This window comes from Ambystoma mexicanum, chromosome 2p (genome assembly GCF_040938575.1).
Source record: "Ambystoma mexicanum isolate Mex_15411 chromosome 2p, UKY_AmexF1_1, whole genome shotgun sequence".
Taxonomy (NCBI): domain Eukaryota; kingdom Metazoa; phylum Chordata; class Amphibia; order Caudata; family Ambystomatidae; genus Ambystoma; species Ambystoma mexicanum.
The window spans coordinates 795,205,870-795,231,601 of record NC_090923.1 but is presented as its reverse complement, the minus strand read 5'-3'; the positions used below and the strand labels follow the sequence as shown (position 1 = coordinate 795,231,601).

At 46.0% G+C, this 25,732-nt stretch overlaps 1 protein-coding gene across 2 annotated transcripts in view; it reads right to left on the bottom strand.

The window, feature by feature from the left end:
• COQ8B (coenzyme Q8B) overlaps positions 1-25,732 on the bottom strand; it is a 666,225-nt gene that overhangs the window by 427,446 nt on the left and 213,047 nt on the right. For both annotated transcript variants that reach the window (XM_069644459.1, XM_069644460.1), the window contains exon 2: positions 15,862-16,044. In XM_069644459.1, the coding sequence (XP_069500560.1) occupies positions 15,862-16,038 (177 nt within the window). In that variant the 5' untranslated portion in view covers positions 16,039-16,044. The remainder of the gene's footprint in view (positions 1-15,861; positions 16,045-25,732) is intronic.

The following is a 25,732-nucleotide window of genomic DNA, read 5'->3' as shown; positions in this document are numbered from 1 at the left end:
AACTACAAGGATGACTGGATAGAACCTACCTGCAAACTGGAGCTAGAACTCACCTGCAAGCAATTCGAACCAGTGAAGCAACTGGAACTAGAATTTACCAGCAATCTGGAACTTGAACATACCTGCAAGTTAATTCGAACCATTGAAGCAACTGGAACTAGAACTCATCACTCGGTGAAGAAACACAGTGAGTGGCAGACAAGAGACTTAACCAGGACCTAAGGAAGTTCCAAGGGTCTCAGAGATACAGCGCCCCTGCCTAGTTCAGGATGGAGAACTCACCCAATCCATCTTAAATGTGAGCCATACTCCTACACTTCCATCACAGTACACACACGGGGAGGAGGGAGAAAGGGGGATTGAGGCACATATCAAGGCAAACTAAGCAGCTCACATCTCTCTCAACAGATACCTGTAGTACCACTCCACTACTCCTGGGAAAGGGTCCGGAAGACTTTGCTGCTCCCACAGAGACCCAGGTGAGTGTGACAGTGATAGGCTTGGGCCACCCAACCTGGATAGAATTGTGCACAGCTGAGACACTATCTCCCAAATTACTGCACCAGGTATGGGGGATTTTCAGGCTTGGGGCTTGGACTCTGTTCTTTCAGTGGCCAAAGATACTGTTTGCCTTCAATCCTTTTCTGCCGATGTCCAGGGTACTGGACAAGATTCATAGAGAAGGAACTTCCATGGCTCAAGTTTTGAATTTATTTTTCTGGTTTTCCTTTATCACAAAGTTGGCAACTTGACCGGGTTAGTCCCTAAGTTGTCTCTCTCCCGCATCCGTTGGCCCTATCTGTCGAGGGATTCTGCAGAGTTTGGTCAAGCATGATCATGAATAGCTGCTGTTACCAAAATGCTATGTCCTCCCTGTTGATCTCTGCAACTCTATAGAGGCATCCTAAGAAGCCGCTGTACAGATATCCGACTCCAGCAAATAAGAGCTGGAGCTAGAATTATTTTGAAGAGACGGTGTACTTGATTGTAAGGACTGTAACGGTGGGTACAGATGTGAGGAGACAAACTGCCCCAAGATCAGGATCTCACTGCAGCATCACTCATGGCTACATTACTGAAAGAAACTTGAGTGTCCTCAGACAAGGCTTTATTGACCCTAGAAGCAATACACAATTAGTAGGTGTAGATGGCCTTTGCTGGACCATACTTTGATTTTAAAGTCCCCCTGCTGGAGGGCCTTCCGCCAATTCCTCTTTCTCAAAGGGACTGATGGAAGCCGCATGGGGGCTTTTCTCTTAACCATCACTAAGCTCAGATTATGCATCTATCCAATTGACCAGCCGTAACCACACACCACTACTTTGGTTTGATAACTTAGCAGTTGACTCTTAACTTGACACTTGACAATTGACTCAAGCACCCCCCTCTGAGCCCGCTATATTTCCCAAACGGCGACTCGCCCATGATGGTGTAAAAGCAGCAGCCTGCTCCACCCCTGCCACGTCCCTGCTGTGCTTTCAACACAGCATCATGCTCAAGCCACACTGCCCGCTGCTGGAAACCCATAGGGGTGCCTCGCGCATGCCTGGACTCCACCAACAAAACTCTGCTAGAAACGTCAGATACAAGCGGTATGAACCTTTGTCAATACCAGAGGACAGTGATTGACTGAATAAACCTGTGCTGTCTTCATCCATGGGAGGGCATCCTTTGGCCCTGGCTACCTTTTAAAATGTTTTCTTGGTATATCGCTGAGCTGGGCCTACAATTTGGAATGAAGATTTGTCCGCTTTTATGATAAAAAGTAATTCCTTATTTTGTTTACAGGAAAACCTGTCTACAAGAAACCCCCCTCTTTGATGGCTACGCTACAATATTTAACACGGTCAAATCTAAGGTTGGATTGAAAAATTCTGATGGCCTGTGTATGTGGCTTCTTTGCAAATGTTCGTATTTACAGCTGCTTGGTTGACTCTGCTCACACTTTAGTGGTGTGCTTAATAAGGACATCTAATATGGATATTTGGATTGTTATTTTTCTCCACAGGCAAAGAAGAATTGTGCATTTTTTGCTAATTTGAATTAAGCCATAACAAATGCATTGACATTTTATATGGTAAATACCCCCCACAACTCCTCCCTTTGATTTTATGTGTGATTTTAATTCTAAAACTGGAACCTCATTCAGTAATGTGCATTTTTGATCTAGAAGATGATGGCCCTAATGATAATGACAATCTGTTCTGTTGAATTATATTCATGAGTGCAACCTTAGATTAGTGAATGGTAGGTCGCCTTCTGTTCTGCAAGTGAATCAAACTTTTATTGGGCCTCTAGGGACAGACCCAAAAGCCATTGACGGAATTAATTTTGAATTCTTTGCAAGATCTCAACATTATTAAAGCCCAAGATGCTAGCACCTTGAAGTGCAAATGAACAAGGCTTATTTTCATAGACCTGGATTACATACATAATGCATTGTGAATTTACTAATTCCCCCATGGCCGGTTTCATGTAACTTGCGTATTTAGAAACCCAGCACATTTTTCACAATTAATGATGAAACATCATGCCAACTGATTAATAAAGACCATATTTATCTTGCTCCAGTTGATCTTTTTTTAAAGTGATGACGAATACTCAAGCTAAAATTTCCCACAGCATCGTCCTGATCTTTTGATTTTACTTTGGATATCTTCCCCTGATTACACATGGGCACATATGCACTTTACTCAGGATGCTCAAAAACTATGACCTAGTCTAGAGGTAATATTTTGTTGTAGATTTGCCTGTTTTTGTGCAAGAGATCCATAACATTGACTAACGGTAATTGAAATGGTAGCCCAGCGGAAAGCCTCAGTGTTTTCCACGAGATCCATAACATTGACTAACAGTAACTGAAATGGTAGCCCAGCTGAAAGCCTCAGTGTTTTCCACTGGACAACGGATTTTTGAATTATTTATGGCTATGATTAAATAAGCTTTTATATTATTGTACTTATTTTAATGGTGTTTGATTTGCTATTAATTCATGTCTTTTAATGAACTCAGAACCTATACAGATGTGTTTTATATACACCGATTTGCTGTTTTATGTAATGTGATTAATGTATTTCTATTCTTTTTCATTACTTGTATGGCTGACAGCTGAAATAAAGTGCCTGACTGACTGAATGATCAGTATTTAGAACTGTACTAGCACTTCCTCAGAATTCCCTTAGCTTCTTCTCGTTGTCTTCTCCTCCAGCTTTTATATTCTCCCATTGAGCTTCCTATCTCCTTCCACCTGTACCCCTATCCACGTTTATCACCCTTCTCACTAATCATCTACTCACTGTTCACTGCCTTCTAATAAGACACCTCCCCTTTACACAGCACTATATTAAGGGCTTGCTTCTTCACCTCATCTGTGGTTTCTCTCATCACCTTCTCCTTAGATAACTCTAATCAGTGTGACGAATCAAGGGAGCACCCCTCAAGAGGCTAGGGAGGTGAGCCTGCTCAGAAACACTCTTGCTAGGGGTTGAGGCAAGTGGAACCTCACCAGGAGAGACTGACCCTTTGGGGACAAGAACTACTGTTCCTGTGAGGAACTCCCTGATGCCCTCCATGTGATGACCTATATGGAACTATCTAACATACAAAATCATTACAAGTTCCATAACTGGGACGAAGATAAAGTGAATGAATACCTTTATCAAAGAGAAAAAGAAGTCGTCCCTTTAAATCACATTCTCCAATGGACTGTGCCGTGTACGTTGAAGAGAGAGGAGACGCCAGGGAGCGGTGGAAAAAGAGAGGAAGGCAGAGAAAGACAGGGGAAGCCCCCTGTATGGAGAGTACCTGAAGGAGGCAGAGCTAACATGGACGGCGAAGCCAGCGAAGTTCAGAGCCGCTTTGACCTGAAGCAGAACGCACTAGAAGCCCGGCGTGTCAGAAAAACAGGGATCCAAGCATGGTGGTGGCGTGACCATGAAGCAATCTCCACACCACATACTCCCGTTTTCTCTCTCTTCTGCCCAAACATCTGTCTCTCCCCATTTCACTGTGTCTCTCATTCAGTCTCCCATCTCATGCTCCAGCTCCTAACACACTCTCGGACAGTCGTCGCCAAATGAACTCCTTCAGACAACCACTACAATCTGCCACAGGCGTCACTCTGGTCTATGCAGTTGGTATGGAGATTAGCTGATGGGCCCTGTCCCTGTGGATGGCTTAGGTTGAATGTGGGAATTGGGGTTGTTTAATCCATCCTCATTGGTGTTTCTCTCTCTGCTTGATGCACCCTTGCCCAGTCCTCAGTGAGGACACCCTTAGCCTAACAGGCCTTTAGTGTATGAGTATGGAGACATTGGACCTCATTACAAGTATGACATTGTGGGAAAAAACTGAGGTAATGCAGTGGTAACTCAGTTACCACTCAGTTGGGACACTTGCCAAACTAATTAAAGCAGAACACAATGTGAAACCCATTACCAGTATCATTGGAGGGGATGGGACAGCCCACACGGAGGCCGGGACGATCAACGTCCTCTTTTTTTTATTCTACATATCACTATACACAAACTCAGACCAGGTATCCACATGCGAGTTAGATCAATACATGGAATCGATCCAGCTTCCTAAACTTGAAGAAGAGGCCAGGGAATTACTGAAACTCCCCCTAACACTGGAGGAGCACGATAATCAATACAGGGATGTAAATCCCCTTCCTTCTTAGGAACAAAGAAAAGTGGTGATGAAATTGGTGATTTGGAAGGACAAATGAATCCCATGGCCAAGGCCTTGTCTATGTAATCTTTAAGGACTTCATCTTCTTTGAGAGTGAGGGAGTACACTCTGCCGGATGGTATCTTTACTCCCGGCATTAGGTCTATTGGACAATCAGAGGCTCTATGAGGGAGTAGAGTCTCCGCCATACCTTTGTCAAAAACATCTGTGTAATCTGCATATTGAGAAGGTATCACAGAGACAACATTTTTAGAGACAGCTCAATATGCATAGTAGGAGGAACCAGCGCCCTGACCGGACTATCCTGGGCAATACCGAGTAATGTAGTACATCGAGTATTGCATATATTGGAAGGGAACTGAATCTGAGATGTCGACCAGTCGATGGCAGGATTATGAAGCTTCAACCATGGAATGCCCAGAATGACTTTGTAGGCTGGTGCTTTGATGATATCGAATGATATGTCTTCAGTATGGCCTTCATTGGTACTCATATGTAGTGGAATCGTTTGGTGAGTTACCATTCCTGAGACAAGAATTGAACCATCCACTGCATTCATTGTTTCAGGTATAGTTTTGCGAACCAGTAGTATTCTTGACATAGAGGCAAAGCATTGATCAACATAATTACCTGTTGCACCTGAATCAATCACAGCTGTTGTCTGGAATGAAACACTGTGATCTAAGGAAAATGTAACAGGTAGGCGAACTAAATGACTCGGATTCTGTAATATAGAGTCCAAAGGTGAGTTTCCCGACATAGGGACTCTGTCTACTGTCGGGATCTGGCGTTTCCTGCCTTTCTTTTTGGGCTTTTTGGGACATTCAGGCAATAAGTGATCAGAGGCCCCACAGTACATGCAGAGATTGTGTGATGTACTATATTCTCGTTGAGCAGGGGTAAGTAGTCCCCTAACCACACCAATCTGCATAGGTTGTGGCGCAGGAAGTGAGGAAGACGAGGCCTCTGCTGAAACCGTGCTGAACAATGCTTTTTCCTTTCCCCACGTCTTTCGGATTTACGAGCATCAATCTGAAGGACTAAATCTAGCAGTTCCCCGAATGCCGTGGGGACTACAGGAACAGTGGAGAGGATGTCCTTTAATTCATCTGAGAGACCTTGATAGAAGACGGCTGTCTTCTTTTCCTCAGGCCAGTTAGTTTCTGCTGCCAACTGATTGAACCGGGCCAAATAAACCAATAAAGAATTGTTCCCTTGTCGATGCTTTGAGAGTTCCAGGCCAGTAGCTCGAGTAGTATAACGAGTATCAAATACTTTACTCATCATAGCAAGAAGGGCATCAAAATTGTAGAGAACATGACTATTGGATTCCAACAATGGATTAGCACATGCGGCTGCAGTGCCTCCTAAATGAGACAAGACAAAAGCTGCTTTAGTTGTAGAGGTGGGAAATGAAGCGGGGTGACACAAAAAAAGGAGTTTACATTGGTTAATGAATGTTCGGTATTGTTTAGTGTCGCCTAGGAAGCGTTCAGGAGGAGCTAGAGGGAACTGGGTTGTAAGCATGATCGGGTTTGATTCCTGCTGTGGAGGTGGAAACCCTGAACCTGATGCTGTAGCACCAGCACCGGCCATCTGTGGCCCTGGTGTGGTAACCAAAGCCTGAATGGCGTCCATACGTTGGCGCAGTGCATCTTGTGCATTGGTCAAGTCGGTACGTAGATCCGTGACCATTTGCACGATTTGATTCAAAGCATCACTGGCCTCCATGGACATTTTCGTAGGCTGCTAATTCTGTTACTCACCACTCCGAAATAGGCCGAAGATGCAGAGAAGTGACCTTGGAGATGATGGTGATACAAGAATCGATATTCAGCCTTCCATCTCAGCTCCCCTGAGTACAAGACTCAGGCTTCCTCAAAGAGGGGCTCTTTTCCACAATGTACCTCTCTGCTGTTTCAGTGTAGACAGACAGAGGTGTCAATTGAATAAAAGAGCGGGGAGAACACAGACCGCCAATACCAATGCTGCAAAGGAATACAAAGATATTAGACAGTGTTGAGGTTAATGCAAATGATTAGAACAGTTGAATTAAATGGGCAACTACCTAGATAGGTATTGGAGTGGAGCTTCCCCGGGGTGGATCTACAAGGAATAACACAAAATGAGTGGAAATGGTCTAATTCACTATCGGTCCCAACTATATGTATAATTGATAACAACTAACCTGAATAAGGATATATTGAGGAAAGGAATCCAGGAAACAGAAGACAACGACAGGAGAAAATAACAAACAGGTATGTTAGTATAGGGAAGTAGCCCCGGACGGCACGAGGGTTGCACTAGTGCCGGGTTGGTGCAGTTTCAGGAAAGCGTTTATATGCCCTTAAGAACAATCTCACAGGAAAGTCACTCAATGTCCCAGAATTCAACAGAAGACAAATATCCAAACAAGTCGTGGAGATAAATAGTAGCAGAGATGGGGATAGCCACTTAATTATGTACCTGAGCACACATGTATCCCGAGTAGCGGTAGAAAAAGTTCCGGATAGTCGCCAGCAATTTGGTTTCCGAGTGCAGAAGCAGCAACCTGGAATGAAGTACCGCAAGAGACAAAGGAGCCGGATCCAGTAACTTTCCGAGTCAAACAACCAGACGATCACGACAGGAATAAAGGAGGAGACGTGGCAATCCAGTAGTCAGGCAAAGGTCAAAACCAGGAGTTCAGATGAGGAATCGTGTAGGAAGACACGAAGAAGTAACGGACGAAACCACGTGTAGCTTGTAACGCTAATTAGCAGCACCAAGCCCATGGGAAGACGGTGGCTTTATAGTCGTAAGAGGGGCATTTCTTGCCGTACGTCTTCCACGTACAAGGCGTGTCAGCTGACCCGGAGTCCGTCGAAGTTTGTACAGGCACCATGGTAGCCTGTATCTGGTCCATAGAGGAGCTTGTAAAGAAGTCGTAGTCTGCAAGGAGGCCCGCGGGGAAGCCTGAAGTGTAACAATTATTTGTCTTTATTCATTTTGTTCATTTTATTCTGTTTATATATTTTCGCACTGACATAGACTATTCATGTCTTTACTATGTTGTAGTGTAAGTATAGTGTTGATACTTCGATCCTTCATTTTCCGTACACTTTATATTTAGGTGGATTTGTCTTAGTTTTCTATTTCATCCATAGTCTATTATTTTTTTATAATTTTATTTTTGTATTAAGGGGCCAGTTATCCCGCCTATGGGCGTTTTTTTTTCCCTATCTGGGTCTCTAATTGTTCTTTATTTTAATTTACGCTGTTTGTAATTTTATTCCATATTTTCTATGCAGCTACTTTTTTTACTGCACAACACTTTGTCTAGATGCAGATTTTGGTTTTTCTAATGGTTTAATTCGTGTGCATTTTACACCCTTTAGTTTGTTCTTACCTTTCATTAGTTCAGATTTACCTTTTCCCATTGTTCGCTATTCCTTCATTGAGTTACACTGTCAAGGGAGGCTTTCTCCCATTGCGCTACGTTACTAACATTCTGGATGACGTGACGTGGTCACATGACCTTCAAAAGACGTCACTTGGTTTAATTTGTGTGCATTCAGCATTTTTTAGTTTGTTTTTACCTTCTCCCATTTTTCGCTATGTCTACATTAAGTTACATTGTCAAGGTAGGCTTTCTTCCATAGCGCTACGTTACTAACATTCTGGATCACGTGACATTGTCACATGACCTTCAATAAGAGGATAAAAAATGTCACTTTTTGGAAGTCACGTAGCTAGTACGAGCCGCGGCGAACGTCAGACTTTTTCCTCCTTCACTTTGGTGAGTTTGATAGATTGACGATTCAGTTCTGAGTTTATTTATCTCAGGGGTGCATATTAGTTGTGCTTATTTATACTTTTCTTCTGAGTTGTGTTAATCTAGATTCTTGTTTAAATATCCTTTCGATTATATTTTTTTAGTCAGTGTTACACGAATAGACTGATTCTATGGCTTTCTTACATCTTTTCCCCCTTTTTTAATATGTAGTGCTTTACTTGTGTCTACCCGCATTCCATTGATATTTCACGGGTATTTTTCACAGTGAAGTGGATTTATATTGGAACTTGTTTACAATCCAGTTGGCGGTCACAGTGGGACCTTACACCGTTCATTAATCGACCTAGTGACCATTGCCTTGACCATTGGTAAGCACTATACCTAGTCAGTCTTATGTGTCCTTAGACTCCTTGAAGGTTAGGTTATCAATGCAACACTTTTCATTAATGTACCTTCGCTCTCCCTTTACAAGGTACTGTTCACATATTTGAATCAGCATACTTAAAGCGTCTCTACATTTGGACTTTTCATCCTACCAGACCTTTGATTTATCGCAGCTGTGAATTTAGCATTTTTCTTTTTGCCTTTTTGTCCATCAGGTAAATCTTTTTGACATACTTTTAATTTGAATGCCCTTTGTAGGCATGATGATGTTCTTTTATGGAGTCACACCTATGGGATGTTCTGACAGGTTTGTTTACAGTTTTTTTGATTCTAACTAAACCTTTGTAGTTATATAAATGTGGATTGTTGTTTTCATCACATTACTTGGGTTGATTTTAGTTATTCGACCCCCAGCTTGAAAATTTTATGCTATGGATTTCTCCATCTGTATGTGTATTGTTAACATGATATGAAGTTCCTTATACTTATGGTTTCTTTAATGTATATACTTGCAGATAATTTTTGCTCCTGAAGAAGGGGGTGTTCCCCGAAACGCGTAGAGCCCTTCAGCACATCGCAAGAATATTGTTTTCTGGCTATTTTTCTTTATTCTATAAAATTATTTCAATTGTTTTCTTTGAAAGTACATTGCCTCAAGATGGCCTCATTCAAGTGTTTATATGCTTGTATATTCTAATGTCAACCAGAAGTGTTGTGTTTACCATTTTGTTACAATTGTTCGCTTTTGCAAAATATTTACTTTTTTGAAGTAAAAATTATAATTACACTTGACTGATTTTGTATCTGCTTTAATGGTGTGCAGGGGATGGGAGTGTCTTTAGATTTAGACACTTTTCTTTGTTCTATGTTCTCCACAAGCCCCGTGTCAGGGCCTGTATTCCTCCCCAGCACCCGTAATCATTAAGTTCTTTATTTACTGAAGAATACTTGATCTTTAATTTGGTGTGCACCTATTGATCCTTTTTATTTCAGGCCATTAGGAGAGACATGGTATGCCCCTTTTCCTACTAACAACCAAACAAACCCTTTCCCCCGTCTTTGAAGGATTTTGTGAGTCAACTCCCCTGACTTCCTCATATATAACCACTACTGGGACGAAGAAGAGGCAACCGGGAGTAATGAAGATTAGGTGCTTTTACCACTCTCGTACTGGGATGAGGAAGAGGCCGGCTGAGAATTGTAGAGGTCAGGAGTGTCCCATTAATGATGGCCAGGCAGAGCTGATTGTACATTCGCACCTGCAGCTTGTTAAAGGGCTGCAGGTGTATAGAAGGAGGCCCAATCAAATGATGCCAGGAGAGGCAGTGGCAGTGATGGTGAAGCAGCAACACAGAGGCCAAGAGAAGCAGTATGTGTGCAGCATGCCGACGGTTCATGGGGGTGCACCCTGGGAGCTAGGACTCTGTGGAACCGAATGAACGCTGAAAGGGGAGCCGTGCAGGGAGAACGTCCCTTTTTCTGGTGCTCATTCTCCTGAGGACAGAAGCCGACCCAGGAGTGCATGAGGGACAGGAGGTGGAGCCCTTAGACACATAACAAAAGGCCAAGCAGTTTGCGCTGCAGGAACTCTCAAAGTAGCAACCAGTGAGTTTCTATGAAAGCGAAAACCCAGTATGCGAGTGTTTATAACTTACGCAGAGGATTACTTTGTATCGGAGTGGTCGCGTGCATGATGAAACATGTTTTCAAAAGTCTCTGATCTGAATCCTTGTTAACCATTAAACAATTGAGAACACGTTATAGCGGAGTGGTCGCTTGAACATGAAAGCACGTTTTCGAAAAAGTCTCAGAGTGCGGGCAGATTATAAAAAGCAATCTACAAAGATATAAAACAGCGAGATGAACTGAATAAAACCTTTAACAATTATTGAAGTCTGAACCGAATGAAAAGCTTAACAAACAGATCTTCAAGCTTATTGAACACTGAATTGAAAGAAAACTTAATAAATAAACAGAACTGTTACCTATGAAGATTACAAATGAACGGAGCTTTAAAATTCAAATATAACCACCATGTGCCAAGCTTAAAAGTGAATGAAACCTTAATGCAAGTAAAATTCATATATGCTGAACCTACAAGTGAACAAAACATTGAACTTAAATGAAACCAATATACTTTGCTTTGAATTTAAATTAAACCAATATACTTTGCTTTGAATTTAAATGAAACCAATATACTTTGAACTTTAAAGTGAACAAAACTTTAACAAAGCAAGTAAACCCAATATATGTTGAACACCAGGGTGAATGGAACTTTGGAGATGAACTTTAACAAGTGAACCAAAGAAAAGTATAATAAACAATAGAGTGGGAGAAATTGTAAACAATAAAATATACTTGGAAAGCTGAAACTGCAACTCTCAGTCAAGATATTTCTGTACAAAGACCAACAATATACAGAGGGCACAATTGTGGCACAAAACTGAAAAATACCATTATAACATTGAAAGTGAATCTTGGGGAAGGGAACCCTAAGGTTAAACATGCTTATTGGCTTGTGGATGGAGTCTCAGGATATTTTGTGTTTGGAAATGTGTTTTGGAACTTGGGGAAGGGAACCCCAAGTATTGGCTAACTCTATATCATCCTGAACCTAAGGCAATCCTGAGACTTTAGTTGGAACTGTTTTATACTTGGGGAAGGGAGCAGAAAGAAAGCTGCGAGCTGGAAGGAGCTCTAAACCTTGTGTTGAACACTGTTTTGTTGGTTGCTGACCTCCATACACATTGTATAGATTAGTTGTGAGGGCAAGTATAGATTTTGGACACAGACCAATTCCTAAATTGAACTCCTTGACTCTGACTTTCCTTAGTTTTGTTTTGGACGGGGAAATCCCACCATACTATAGCACAAGATAGGCCTTTTTGCATCTTGATTTTAAGTAAATAAGGTTTTATTGCTAATTCAGAATCTGTTGCCTGTGTCTTACTCCAATATTCCTTCACGATACAAGAAGACTTAAGCTGTGTAATACTGGATCTTTATTGTGCTGAATCAAGCCAGTCCTCACGTATGCCAGAAGCTTAATCCTGCCCTGCATGTGCCTGGGAGATTCAGCTGTAGGACTAACTAAATAATGTGCCAAATGTTGTTAGGAGTTGGAAGTCTTGCCATTGCAGAGTCAAAGTGAAAAGTCTTTGAAATACGTCTGCATCTCTGCCTAACACCTGCTAATCGTTTGCAAGTAATAAAAAACCCAGAAGATGTTCAAAGTGAGGGGGAGAAATAATTGTTTTTTTGTTAAATGTTTTGACTGGCTCAGCGTCCCAATGGTTACATGCAGCATGCTGTCTATCAGAAAATAACTAATCAGTTACCAAATAAACTACATCGAGTGGGGATTTGGCAAACTGCTCCAAAGCCTGTGGAGTAGTGAATGGACATACAAAGACATTAGTGAAGCATTGCCTATCAAGAGTATGGCATAGGCTAAAGTCCAGAAGGAATCTGCACGCTTCAGCCGGTGCCCACCTCAGCTAATTGCTGGAAGGATAGCCAAATGGCTACAAAAGTGCCGCTGGTACAAGGATGGCTGGTCAAATTGACCCAGGAAGGCAGACATTCCATGTTTGCTACTGCTGATCGAAGGGGCCTCATGAAAAATTACAGAATTGAGGCTAAAGACCGAAAAAGTAGCAGATCAGTAGGGAAAACAAGCTTTTCTAGTGCACACCTTTTGACTACTCTGAAGAGTTGTCATTAATCATAAAAAATATAGTTTATATACAGAGTTAGAAAATAGGCCTTCTTACAAGTATGGAGTGTGACGAATCCAATTATGTCATCACTCCTTTCCCGGAGGTAACCTCTCCTCATGTGGCCAGGGGGCGGCATCCACTACCTGACCCTGGTCCTGAGGGAAGCTATTTGATGGAGGACCACATGGGGGGAGGCAACCCTCAAGGGTGTGGAGCGACATCATTGGGTGAGACATGGTATCCCCCATTCCCTTTTAGGGACAACCCTTCAGTACCGCAGGCCTTCATGACACATTGTGGCAGTAACCCCCTGTATTCTCCAACACTTAGTCAGCAAACTTTTAAACATCACATAGTTACATCAGTGACCAAGACTGACATGAGGAAGAGAGCAACCATAATGAAGATCGCTCAGCTATACCGACGTGAGTGTTCTTGCTGTTGGAGAAATTCAATTGCCTCCAAAGGACTCCCTTCAGAAACGTGGGATAACAAAGATGGGGCATGGAGAACTGCAGAAAGACCAGACTGGCCAGTGACTGCCGGGGAACACAAGCTGCCAGGTGGGCTCACAAGCCAAGAAGTGTCACGAGGAAACAGGGAGGCGGCGTCTGGACCGGAGACGCATTCCCACAGGCAGCAGAGATGCAGAAGTGGGATGTGAGGTAAAGGAACTTTGTGCCGGCAAGAGACACCAGAGCGACACGCAGACCACCATCAGCCGCAGAGACAAACTGACCAAACTGGGGAGAAAACCAGAAGCTCAGAAGGACCGGAGTGGGGTCGGAGAAGCCAAGGGAACCATCCTAAAGTCAGTGAGCCCACAGTGGAAGGTTGGGGCCCAGTGAAGGAAATGGAGAAAGTGCTGCCCAAAGTGGAGAGAGAAAGCGGAAGATGAGAAGGACCCGAGCAGGGTCAGAGAAGCCAAGGGAGCCACCCTAAAGCCGGTGAGCCCACAGTGGAAGGACAGGGCCCCAGGAGGGAGCAGGAGAAGGCATTCCTGGTCCCTAACTGTTACACCATCCACTGGTCACCTTACCCGTGCAGCCACTAAGCCCTCCATCTCAGGTCTTGATCTGCCTTCACCTTCAAACCTCATGTCCTCACTCCCTCAAGCAGCACGGCAGCGGCTCTACAACAAGAACACACAAGGGCATCCAACGCGCTATGGTCATATTCACTCATTGCAACGCTGGCAGCTGCCCTGGCGTCTTGGAGACAGTCGACGGAGACGTCGGCCCTTTTCTTTGCTTCATCACGCCCCCAGGAAGACCCGGCAGCGTTCTTGAAAACTTGGGCCATGTGACAAGGAAACGTGCTACATCATCAGTCACGTGATGGGGTCATGTGACACTTCTAGGCCCCTTTAAAACCGGAGAAGGAACGCTCATTCAGTGCTTCACAGCTGACCCAATCAGGCACTGTTCAGCGTCTTCCTGTCTCCACATCTTAATTCTGGACTACGGACTGTTCTTCTTGGATTCCTCCGTCAAGCCCTTGTATACTGCTTTGCTATGCTGTTTCAGGACCTTTGAATGGTGTTTTTGGATTCCTTTGGATTACCCCTGGTTTCGACGAACTTGGCTGGCTTTTGACCTTGGAACTCTTCTTAACGGACTGTTTTCGGATTTCCTCTTCTGTTACCTTTTGGAGTACCCTTTCCATACAGGTCTTGCAGTGCCTATTTCTACAACTATCTACGCCTACCCGCTGCCGCTGGCTACACTCTGCAGCCACACGGAACACCTCCATTCTCATCTGTGCTCTTCCCGTCCCCAGACCCTTGGTAAGCCCCTTGATATTTGTTACCTCGCTATTCAGTGTATTGTTTGCCATTGTACCGACCCATTGCTTGCTTTACAGCGGTCGAGGGGTCACCGGTGTTCCTGGTTCCTGGCATTCTTCGGCACTCAAAAAACCTGTGGCCTCAAGGATCCCTCAGGAAGTTATTTGTTTCTTTCTGAGTGGAACTTGTGGACAAAGGCCCCATAATCTTCACTACCATCAAGTCATAACACTAACTGGAACAGGAGGCAAATTCCCTACGGCTTACACTACACACTGTGTTGCATAGTGCCGTGTTTGGGGAGATAGAAATACACAAATGATAAAAGGAACTTGGATAAAATCATGTACCCTCAGATCTTGAAAGTGAATGCACATATGAGAAAACCTGGTAGGAGAGTATACCAGGTGTTTTGCGAGTCTGGGATTAACACCCAAATTGTCCAGGGAACTATATGAGAGAACCTGTCAGGAGAGTATATCAGGTGTTTTTTGTGAGTCATAGGATACCAAGGAAGATTCATGCCCTTAGGATTTTGAATTGCATTGAATATGGAAAAGACCTGGGGAAGGGAGTCATTTCCCAAGGAGTTAATTACCCTCTTGGGCTACAAAGAACTTGGTTATTCTTTTGAACTTTTGTTTTGGTGGAGAGAAACCTAGGAAAAGAGTCATTCCCTACAACTGCAAATATTATCCATTTGGATTTATACCTTTTTGTTGAACTTTAACATTTGTGCACTTTTCAAGCCAGACCCAATACCCTTAACACCTTAGCGTTCCTTTTAGAATGTGAGGGCTAGGATAGGATTTCGGTCACAGGACATTTTTGCTTTGGACATCTTGACACAGGACAGACCCACAATTTATTGTTGAGGTAGAGAAACACCTCCTATATTATGGATCGTTCTCTAACCCCTTTATTATTTAATAAAACTCTATAACAACCATTAAGAATCATCTGTGTCAGAGTCTCATTCCTGGCTCCTCCCAGGAGGTATAGGTAAACATGTCTGTAGTATCACAGTAACTGAATTACGCTACTTTACCGTCAGTTTACCACATCAACATACTATGAGTTTGGAGGCTCATTGGACTATTCAGAGCAAGTGCAGGATTCACTTACAGCAAATAGCTGGAGTTGAATCCTCTACTATTCCTCCAAAAGTCATAGCGTTTCCTCTGGAGGAAAGACCGCTTGCAGTAAATCTGACAAAACCCCATGAAGTCCTAAGGACCCCAAAATGGAGATTAACACACCTGTTCTCCCACTCATAATACTGCAGTAAATCCATGGGAACAACTGGCAGTAACAGTAAACAGTATTGAGCACCTTTGTGTCTAAACAGGCGAGGTAGACAAAGCCAGTGCAAGTGCTAGTTTTTTAGCAGAGACATTGTCTGCCAATGTATTCCTCCATCACCCATGTCCGGTAATGCGGCTACTTGCTGCTGCATGCTTTAGAAAAGGTGATCAATAGAAGTATAATTTTTGGCTGAATATTACCTGTTTGCCTGCACAAAATGAGCTCATGCAGTTTTCTGTCGCAGCCTGAACACTCTTGACTCCTGCCTTCAGCGATGAGTTACACGCTATCAAACGCAACTGTTCACCTTGGGTCACCACAAACGCCTGTCCAATGCGGGCTACACCCCACATCACATAACCAACCTCACGCCACATAATGTCCTAAAATAAAAAGAGAGAAAAACGGTTAGTTAGCAATAAGCACAGTTTTGTAAAGATCTAACAATAAGTGGTAACTGAATTCAAGGTTTTTTATTGTATTCAAGGGCCAAGAATTTCCTTTTCTCTGTGACTCGCCTTCCACAAAAAACTGTTTTTTATGGGTTTTGGTATCGGTCATCACATTCTACTCATTGCAAGTACAAGTGATCAGAAGGTGGACAATAACAACATCTCCTTTCCTCAATAAAAGACGTTATAATTTCAATATTATTCACTTTCAACATTGTTTACAGATGAGAATTATTCTACAAACCCTCAAAAGCCTGTTTCTTTCTTGCAGTCACATTGCCGGACAATTCCACCCATTCTACATTCCAGACAAGTGCGACCTCAGTCTTGAAAGCTGACATTAACATTTCTTATGGTCTAAAAATGCTTCTGAATAGAAGGCAAACAAACGATTGCCACCAACATGAACACAGAAGACTTTGTGCCCCCTTAATTGTATTATTTATGTTGCATAAACTTTGGGCTTTGGATGCCTGGTATGATCGTGCTTACTCCTGATATTTGAATTTTAACATTCGGCCTTCACCAAAATTGAAATGTTCAGGTCTCTTGGCCTTCAGCGCCTAATAACGTCCGTGGGGATGGATCTTCCTCTACTCAGATGGGAGCGTGTTCTGTAAGCCTGAAACATGGCCTCAATTCCCTTAGTAATGAGTGTCCGAGTATAAACTGGACATTTAAATCTTTGCACAATATCCCTAAATTTGGCAAATATCTCTTATTTCAGATGACACCTGTGTCCCACTATCAGTCACCAGCAGGGCGGGAATGATCTCTCTACTAAAGACCTATTTTAGAAAATGGATTAATTTAAGCGGCTTCTCTATGCAATGCCTCTCTAAGCTCAGAGTGGCCGACAAAAAAGAAATGCCTCAGTTCAGGGGAGAAGGCATGAGCCTCGGGTACTCCAAGAGACCAAATGAAAAAAGACAGTGGAAACAACAAAGATGGAAATCCTTAAAATCAATGGCTACTCGACAGTAAATGTAACAGAGCATCAACCCTAATAGAGAAATTAGGCATTTTGGGCTATGGTGATGAACAGGTGCTGGACATGGTGCTGGCATTAATTGGCGCTCCACCATTATATGCTTCAGAAGTCACAAGTTGGTTGTTGTTGGCTAATTTTCACAACAGGGGGATCTACTCTGCAGGTCGGAGTGCAGTGGGTGCAGGTGTGGGTAAGGGTGAACGAGGGTTACTGTTTCAAAGGTATCTAATCTGATTGGAGTCCACTGGTGTATTTAAGTGATAGAAAGATGGAATTACCTGTTGAAATGTTGGAATGTACAAGCACTGCAATTACAATGCATGCATGCAAGGCAATGCATTACAATTTGCATTGGGTAACGATGATGACAAAAGGAGAGGTTAGAAAGAAGGAGTAGTGCAGAGAGGGCAGAGCAGTGGTAGAGAGTGGAGGTAAGTAGGAGTAGAGGGAGAACATCGGAGGGACAGAAAGGAGAGTGGGAGAAAGAAGGGGAGGACAGTAGATGGAAGGGAGAAAAAGGCTAGAACATCAGGGTGAGGAGTACAAGGACATGCGAGGAAAGAAGCAAGTAGGACCTAATAAGTGTCTAGATGACACTTATGCTAATTGTATCATGGGACCTAGGTTAGGATTTCACCTAAATTGTTCCCTGAAGGAGATGGAGAGAAAAGGTATTTACCCTTATGCCGTCATAACCAGCAAGTCAGTTCTTAGTCAGCAGGGCTTACAGATCTCTAGAGACCATCCTGTGGGTGTGGACAGCTGGGCTAGGGAGGGATCCACCCAGCGTAGAAGAGAGAGAGAGAGCCCTTAGCGAGTCCCTTTTCAATCTCTTTAATAAAAACCCTTGAAACATTTCTGAGAGTTGGTATGTTCTTGGCACCATCTGTGGCACTTTCCTTGATGTATTATCTCTCAGAAACTGGTCTTGCTGACTTAGCCACCTGCTCATTTCTCCTACTGCTACGCTTCCTGAGCATACCAAAACTCTGGTACACTCTCGCAATACCCCTCCGTCTACCCCGAATAGCTGTTTTAGGGCCTCATCAGGAGTCTGGTAATATCCCGGCAGTAATACTGCCAGGATACCACCAGCGCAAATAGCCTTACTGCTACTCGGTCTGGCGCTATTAGCGCCAGTTCACGAGCAGCGGTACAGCACTAAGTTCCCATTCTCAATTGGGTCCATTGGGCCCAATGAGATTTGGGGGGGGGGCGCTATTACCGCTGGCGGTAATAGCGCCGAAATCAGACAAAAACAGGCAGTAAGTAATTTTTACCTCCAGCAAAAAGCTCCCACTTACCGCCCGCCTCATGATTGGGCCAACACTTAAAAGCGGCAGTAATAGCGTTACCGCTGCATTTAAGGACATATGCCCAACTCATGAGGACCTTAGTTTATTTATTGCCCGGCCACTACAATCCATGCATGAAATTTAAAGTGAACCTAATCAGTTATGTTTTTTTTGTTTCTTTAGCTTTTCTGTTGCTCAAATCCGACACAAAATGTGGATAAGTGGCATTGAAATGTGGTGCCCTCTGTGGCAGAATGAGTAGTGTATAGTAGTGGGTCAGTTCCGATTGCTTTGGAAATGGTTAATACTGCATTTTGAGGGGTTTTCGTAGTGGACTGAAATCATACATGTGCATTTAGAAACATGTTTTCACAGAATTTCAATGGTTTTTAAACATACAATTTTGTACCTACAGCACCCACCAGGCATGGCCGACAGTAAGGCAGGCGCACACCTTTGTGGAACAGGACCTTTTTCTTTTTTGTGTTGGCCCTCAGATGAAAATTAAAGTGTGACTAAAGGTTTTTCAGTAGTCCTTACATACACCTTTTTCGTGTACATCAAAACATTACCCTTAAAAAAAACCATTTAGGCAGTTAGAAAATTCTACTTATGATTCAGTATAAACTGAGGTGCTGGCTAACAACCCAAAAAGACATTTTATTGAACTGCAACAGTGCAAAAGATGTGATAAATGTTTGCAGTCAGGTATGAGCTCAATCTGGTAGTGGCCCAGGAGCAAATCGAGGATTCAAAATGCTAGTCCTTTACCTATTTTGCAAATCAACTCATCAATTTAGGTAAAGGTAAGGAACAAGTTACTTACCTGTAACTGTTGTTCTCCAGCATGGGTCTGGCATGGAGTCACATGCTCATGAATATTCCCTGTCCTCAGGCCGGGAATTCTCGGTTTCTGATCTGTCTTTCTTAGTAGTAACCAATCACTGATCTCTGGGTCATACTGCCCCCAGCCAATGACTGCCCTCTACCTAAGCCCCTCCCCTGGCAGCCATCCTCAGATTTGGTAGCACGTAAAGTGACAGTATGACCAAGTGAAGAGCCGCAGAGGGGAAGGAGGAAGGGTTTGCATGTGAATCCATGCCAGACCCATGCTGGAGAACAACAGCTACAGGTAAGTGACTTGTTCCTTCTCCAGCATGGGGTCTGGCATGGATTCACATGCTCATGAATATAAGAATACATAGCCGTATACACATGCACAACCACGGGAGGTGGCAACAGGCTCAACATTAAGCAATACAACAACTCAACATTAAGCATCTCTTACCTCCTCACCAGGCTCACCTTAAGCGAACAGGTTGCACAGCACTGCTTTGCCAACCCTGGACTCCTCCCTGCAGTCCCGATCGATGCAGTAGAATCTTGTGAAGGTGTGCGTCGACCTCCAAGTAGCAGCCCTGCAGATGTCCAGCAGGGGTACACCAGACAGGAACGCCGTGGTAGCAGCGATCGCTCTGGTCGAATGGGCTCTCGGACGGCCGGGCAGCGGTCGGTTCGCCAACCGGTGACAGTGCATGATGCAGCCGGAGAGCCATCTGGAAATGGAAGCCTTCGAGAGAGCCTTCCCTTGATTCACAGGTCCAAAGTTCACAAACAGCTGTGATGTCTTCCGAAAACTCTTTGTGCGGTCCACGTAGAACTTCAGCGCTCTAGCCACATCCAGAGAGTGCACAGTCCTCTCGGCCGGAGACTAAGGGAAGAAAACTGGCAACACCAAGGGCTCGTTGAGGGGGAAGTCCGACGGCACCTTGGGCATAAAGGAGGGTTGTGTCCTCAGCACCACCCTTGTGTCGTGAAAAGTCAAGTATGGAGGCTTGCAAGATAGGGCCTGGATCTCTCCCACTCGTCGTGCGGAGGTGATGGCCACAAGAAATGCTGTCTTCCATGAAAGGAACTTCAACGGCGCCGAATGCATAGGCTCGAATGGGGCCCCCATGAGCCTGGTCAGCACCATGTTGAGCTCCCACGCCGGGGCAGGGGCCTTCACCGGTGGGAACGATCGGAATAGTCCCTTCATAAATTCCTTCACCAGGCGATGAGACCACAAGGACGCCCGTCCTGTAGTTCTGGTGTATCGGGAGATGGCAGCCAGATGTATCTTGATGGAGGCGTGAGCCAGTCCAGCTTTGGCCAGCGACAGTAGGTACGGCAATACTTGAGGGGCCGTAATCCGCAGAGGGTTAATTTTCTGTGCACGGCACCAGACAGAGAACCTCTTCCACTTATGTCCATAGCATTTGAGAGTTGAGGACGCCCTGGCTTTTGCAAGAACCTCTCTGCAGTCAGCCGGGATATCGTATCCTCCAAACTCTTGTGCTGCAGGAGCTAAGGCTGCAAGTTCAGCGACTCCGGGTCGTGATGGAGAATGGCACCTCCTTCTCTGGAGAGAACATCCACGTCCGTCGCCAGCTTGATAGGTGGGGACGCTGACAAGTCCAGAAGGTCCGGGAACCAGATCTGTCTCGGCCACGCCGGTGCGACGAGGATCATCCTGCACCTGGACCTCTTGAGCTGGTTGATGAGACGGAGCAGCAATGGCAACAGAGGGAACGCGTACAGGAACAGGCCGTCCCAAGGGAACGAGAAAGCATCGCCCATGCTCCTCGGTTGTCCGAATCTGCTGGCACTTGGAGTTCATCGCTTTCGCGAACCGGTCGATCTGGGGTTTGCCCCACCGTTGAAAGAGCCAATCCACCTGGTCCTGGCTTAGTTCCCACTCGTGGCGGAGCGCAGCTCCCTGCTGAGTGAGTCGGCAATGGTGTCTTTTATTCCTGCCAGGTGCAAGGGAACCAGAAACATCCCCTGGGCGACGGCCCAGTGCCACAGATCCTGGCCTCCTTGGATAGGGCTGGGGATCTGGTGCCTCCCTGCTTCTGGATGTAGAACATCGTGGTGGTGTTGTCGGTGAAGATCCTCACCACTTTGTCCTTGAGGGACGGAAGGAACGATTTGAGCGCCCAGAAAACGGTTAGTAGCTCCAGGATGTTGATGTGGAGAGACCTCTCCTCCGGGAGCCAGAGGCCTCTTGCGTGGAGATCTCCGGTGTCGGCCCCCCCATCCCTCCAGGGAAGCGTCCGTCGTTACCGTCTCCTGATACGCCGGGGCCTGAAAGTCCATGCCTGCCGCGAGGTGCCCACGGGCACCCCACCATAGAATCGCCCGACGGAACTCCTCGTCGAGCGGGATCCTGTCTTCGAAGCTGCCCGCCGCTTGAATCCAGCGTGCGTCGAGGAAAAATTGTAGCGGACGCATCCAAAGTCTGCCAAGGGGCACAAGGTAGATGCATGAGGACATCATCCCGAGGAGGGACTTGATGGACCTCACTCTGGCCACATTCGTGGCTAACAGGTGCTGCACCTTGCCCAAAATGGCCTTCGTCCTTTCTTCCGACGTAGATGCCAATCACTTCACTCTATCGAGCTTCGCTCCCAGAAACAGTACCACCTGCGACGTGACCAGATGGGACTTGGGGTAGTTGATGGCGAATCCCAGCTCCGTGAGCAGGCGGACGGTCCTCGCCGTGTGTTTGACGGCGAGTTCTCTTGACCTTGCACGGATTAGCCAGTCGTCCAGGTAGGGGTAGACATGGATCCCTTGCAAGCGCAGCCACGCCGCCACAGGTGCGAGGCACTTGGTGAACACCCTGGGTGCCGACTTTAATCCGAACGGCAGGGCTTTGAATTGGTAGTGACGCCCCTGTACTACTAATCTGAGGAACTCTGTGTCCTTTTAGAATGGGGATGTGGAAGTAAGCATCCTCCAGGTCCAGTGACGATAGGAAGTCGCCCTCCTCCAGCTGTCCCAGCACGTGCTGGAGGGTGACCATCCTGAATTTCTGTGCCTTGATGTACTTGTTCAACCGACGCAGGTCCAGGATGGGGCGCCAACCGCCTGTCTTCTTACTGACAAGGAAGTATCTCGAGTATACTCCAGAGCCCCGGAGCCTCTAGGGGACGAGCTCGATGGCACCTTTCTTGAGCATCGCCCTTACCTCCAACAGCAGTTGAGGGACGTGATTCTCCTTCCTTGCCACGGGAGGAATGCGAGGACACTTCTTTTGAAATTCTAGCGAGTGTCCGCGGGCCAGGGTGTCCAGCACCCAACTGTCGGTGGAGATGGACTCCCACACGCTGACGAATTTCGTCAGCCGGTCTCCCACCGGGGTGCTTCGGTGGGGCCCGACGCTACGGCCGGTTCAGTCCTGCTTGGAAGAGGCCTTGCCACCTTGGCTTCCTTGCCGACGGTGGCGAGACCCTCCTTGCTTGCCGCGGCCTCTGTAGGCCTCCTGGGACGAGGAGCGGGCCGCCTGGCGGGGAGTAGAAGAGCCACCGCTGGATCCCTTGCAGGCTCCCTGTCTGCCTCCAGAGCTCCGAAAGGGCCGCCATTGCTGGAGGACTCCTAGGGCTCGGGCTGTTTCCGTGTCTGTCTTGATGGCCTGGAGGGACTCATCCACCGTCTTTCCAAACAGGTTGTTGCCGTCGAACGGCATGTCCAACACTCTGCTCTGGACGTCCTGGCGAAAGTCCGTCGCCTTGAGCCATCCTCGTCGTCGGAGGCAAACCCCGTTGCCCAGTTGGCGAAATCCGGTATCGGCAATGTCCGTTGCCACCGTTATGGCGTGATCCGACGCCACCTCACCTTCCTGCAGAATCTGTAGGGCCTCCGCCCTCTTGTCGTCCGGTAGGAAGTCTAGCAGAGGAGCTATCTTGAACCAAAGCTCCCTGTCGTAATGGGCCACAATCGCTTAGGCATTGGCCGCCTTAATCGTCGTTGCCGCTGACGAGATGACTCGTCGTCCCATGGAGTCCAACTTCTTGCCCTCGCTATCCGGCGGGGAAGTGGAAGTTGAAGCCACCGCACCCGCTGCTTTCTTCTTGGCCGCTGCCGAGACGACAGAGTCCGGCGTGAGCTGGGCCCTGAGGCACAAGGGGGCGGCATCGGGGACCCGGTACTTCTTCTCGTACCTGTCCCTCTTGGCAGGTGTCGTGGAAGGGTTCTTGAGGATAGCCAGCCCCTCGTCCCAGATGTCATCGAGCAACGGCACCGCGAGGACCGTCTTTCTCTTGGCCTCTCGTCGTTGGTAAAGAAAACCTTCCTTTTTCTGTTCCTCAGGGCAGAGCTGGAAGAGCTCGGATGCCCTGGCTATCATGGCGTGAAAAGAGCCAATTTCGTCGGGCAGAGAGGCCCGAGGGGGGGTGATGACGGGATGTCCGTTGTGTCATCGCCGCCGTCGTCGTCGTCCGTCCACGTCGCTGTATCCATCGCCGTATTCTCCAAAGGGTCTGGCGAGGGGCATGAGAGGTCCACAGGCCTCGCGGGCACGAAGGGCGGAGCAGGGTGGACTCTCCTCCGCTTGTTCGGAGGGCTTCCCGACGGGCCTGGTTCTGGATCATCCGTCGGGGTCCGTGGTAACCTCGTTCTTATCTCAGTACATAAGGATTGGATTGCCAACAAAATGGCCGCCGAGCTATCCTGGGGCTCGGGTAATAGCTGCGACAGACGGGATGGCTGCTCCACCAGGCCCTCGTTGTCGCCATCGTCGCTATCTTCGATCACATCAGCGGGAACCTTCCCCTGGGAATCGAACCTTCTCGAACCTCTCGTTGAGGCCTATGAACCTCTCGTTGAGGCCTTTCACGGTTTCCACCGGATCCTCCTCAGAGGCTGAATCCGAGTCCGTAATGGCCACCTGTCAGGCTGAGAGGTCCTGTGTCCGCGGAAGCTGCTGAACCCCCGACAATCCCCCTGAAATGTAATTCCCAGAACTAGATTTAAATTCAGCTCTGCAAACTACACCCCAAAGGGAAAGGGGGAAGGGGATACAAAACACCACCAGGCAGACTGCGTCTAGGCTAACCAAAGCTGAACCTGCAGAGGATATAAGAAAAGCAGATACAAATCCTTTTATTACTTACTTAACCTTATGAGTGGGAAAGACTTTAAATCCTTAACTAATAATTAAGAATCATACCTGGTCCTTCTCTTGAAATTTCTTAGAGAAGCTTGTAAAGAAGCTGAAAATCACTCTTACTTGAGTCTCTTGAAATTCACAGCAACTTCTTAATTTGGGCAAACCTGGAAAGTTTTGCTCTTTGCCTTTTTTTCCAATATTCACTAGTTGTCCAGTTAAATAGTCTTTACTTTTTCTTTCTTTTTCTTCCAAACTTTTCTTTTGTTTTTTCAAACTTTTTACAATTCAATATAGTTTGTGTATTCTTGAAGAAACACGTGCAAAACACACACGCGGATAATCTCAATTCAGAAGATTTGCACGTTAAAACTTCCTGCGTTGAAGAACTCGCGCACTGTAAGAAAAGACCACGCGCAAAAACACACGCACTTGAAAAAACACGTGAAGCAGAATTCACGCGCAAAAGGAAACTCGCGCAGATAACCCGTGCACGCTTGTAAACTCCCCGCAGACGAATTTCTGCGCCTATTCACACGTGCCTTATAACCCACGCGCAAAGAGTTCACACGCTGTCGAGTACACGCGTGAAAAAAGCACACGCGCTGTAGAGTTCACACGCGACAAACAGATCCTCGCGCTTGTAAACACACGCGCTAAGAAAACACACGCGCAATAGAGTTCTCACGCGGCTAGCCAATTCTCGCGCTAGGAATTACCCGCGCCGGAAACACACGCGCGCTATGGAGTTCTCACGCGGTGAGCCGATTCTCGCGCTAGGAATTACACGCGCTGGAAAACACACGCGCTATAGAGTTCTCACGCGGAGAGCCGATTCTCGCGCCAGGAAGCTCGCGCGCTAGAAACACACACGCACAAAGGTTCAACGGTTTGTTTCGGACTACACGCAGTACGCGTTTCTTTCAAATAGCGTTCAAGCACACTCAAAGTTTCAAAAGAAAATAAATTCAAAGGTAAAACTCCACGAGTTCTCACTTAAATGTCATTAAGATAAACAGAGCTGCAGTTAAAACAAAGTCACTTATCTCCAGAACAATTTCTTAAAGATCTTCAGAGTTTCCTGTCTTCAAAACGAATTCCTGACAGCTGATAGCTTCTCCTGAAACCCCCAAGAAAGTAGCCGCTCAACTGCTAACACCTGAAGGTTAAAATCCACCAGGCCCAAGTCTAAAGCAGGAGCAGCCACTAAACACGTCCTCTCAGCTGGGGTTTAGATGATGAAAGGCAAAGAGTGACAGTTTAGAATGTTCATTGTTGTTCAGCAGTGTTTTCTAACCAATCAGAGCTGTCACTGTGAAACTCCATTTTGCCTTGGGTCAGAACCAGGATTCTGAATCAGGAAGTTAAGGCCAAACCAACTACAATAGAAAACTTCCCACCCAC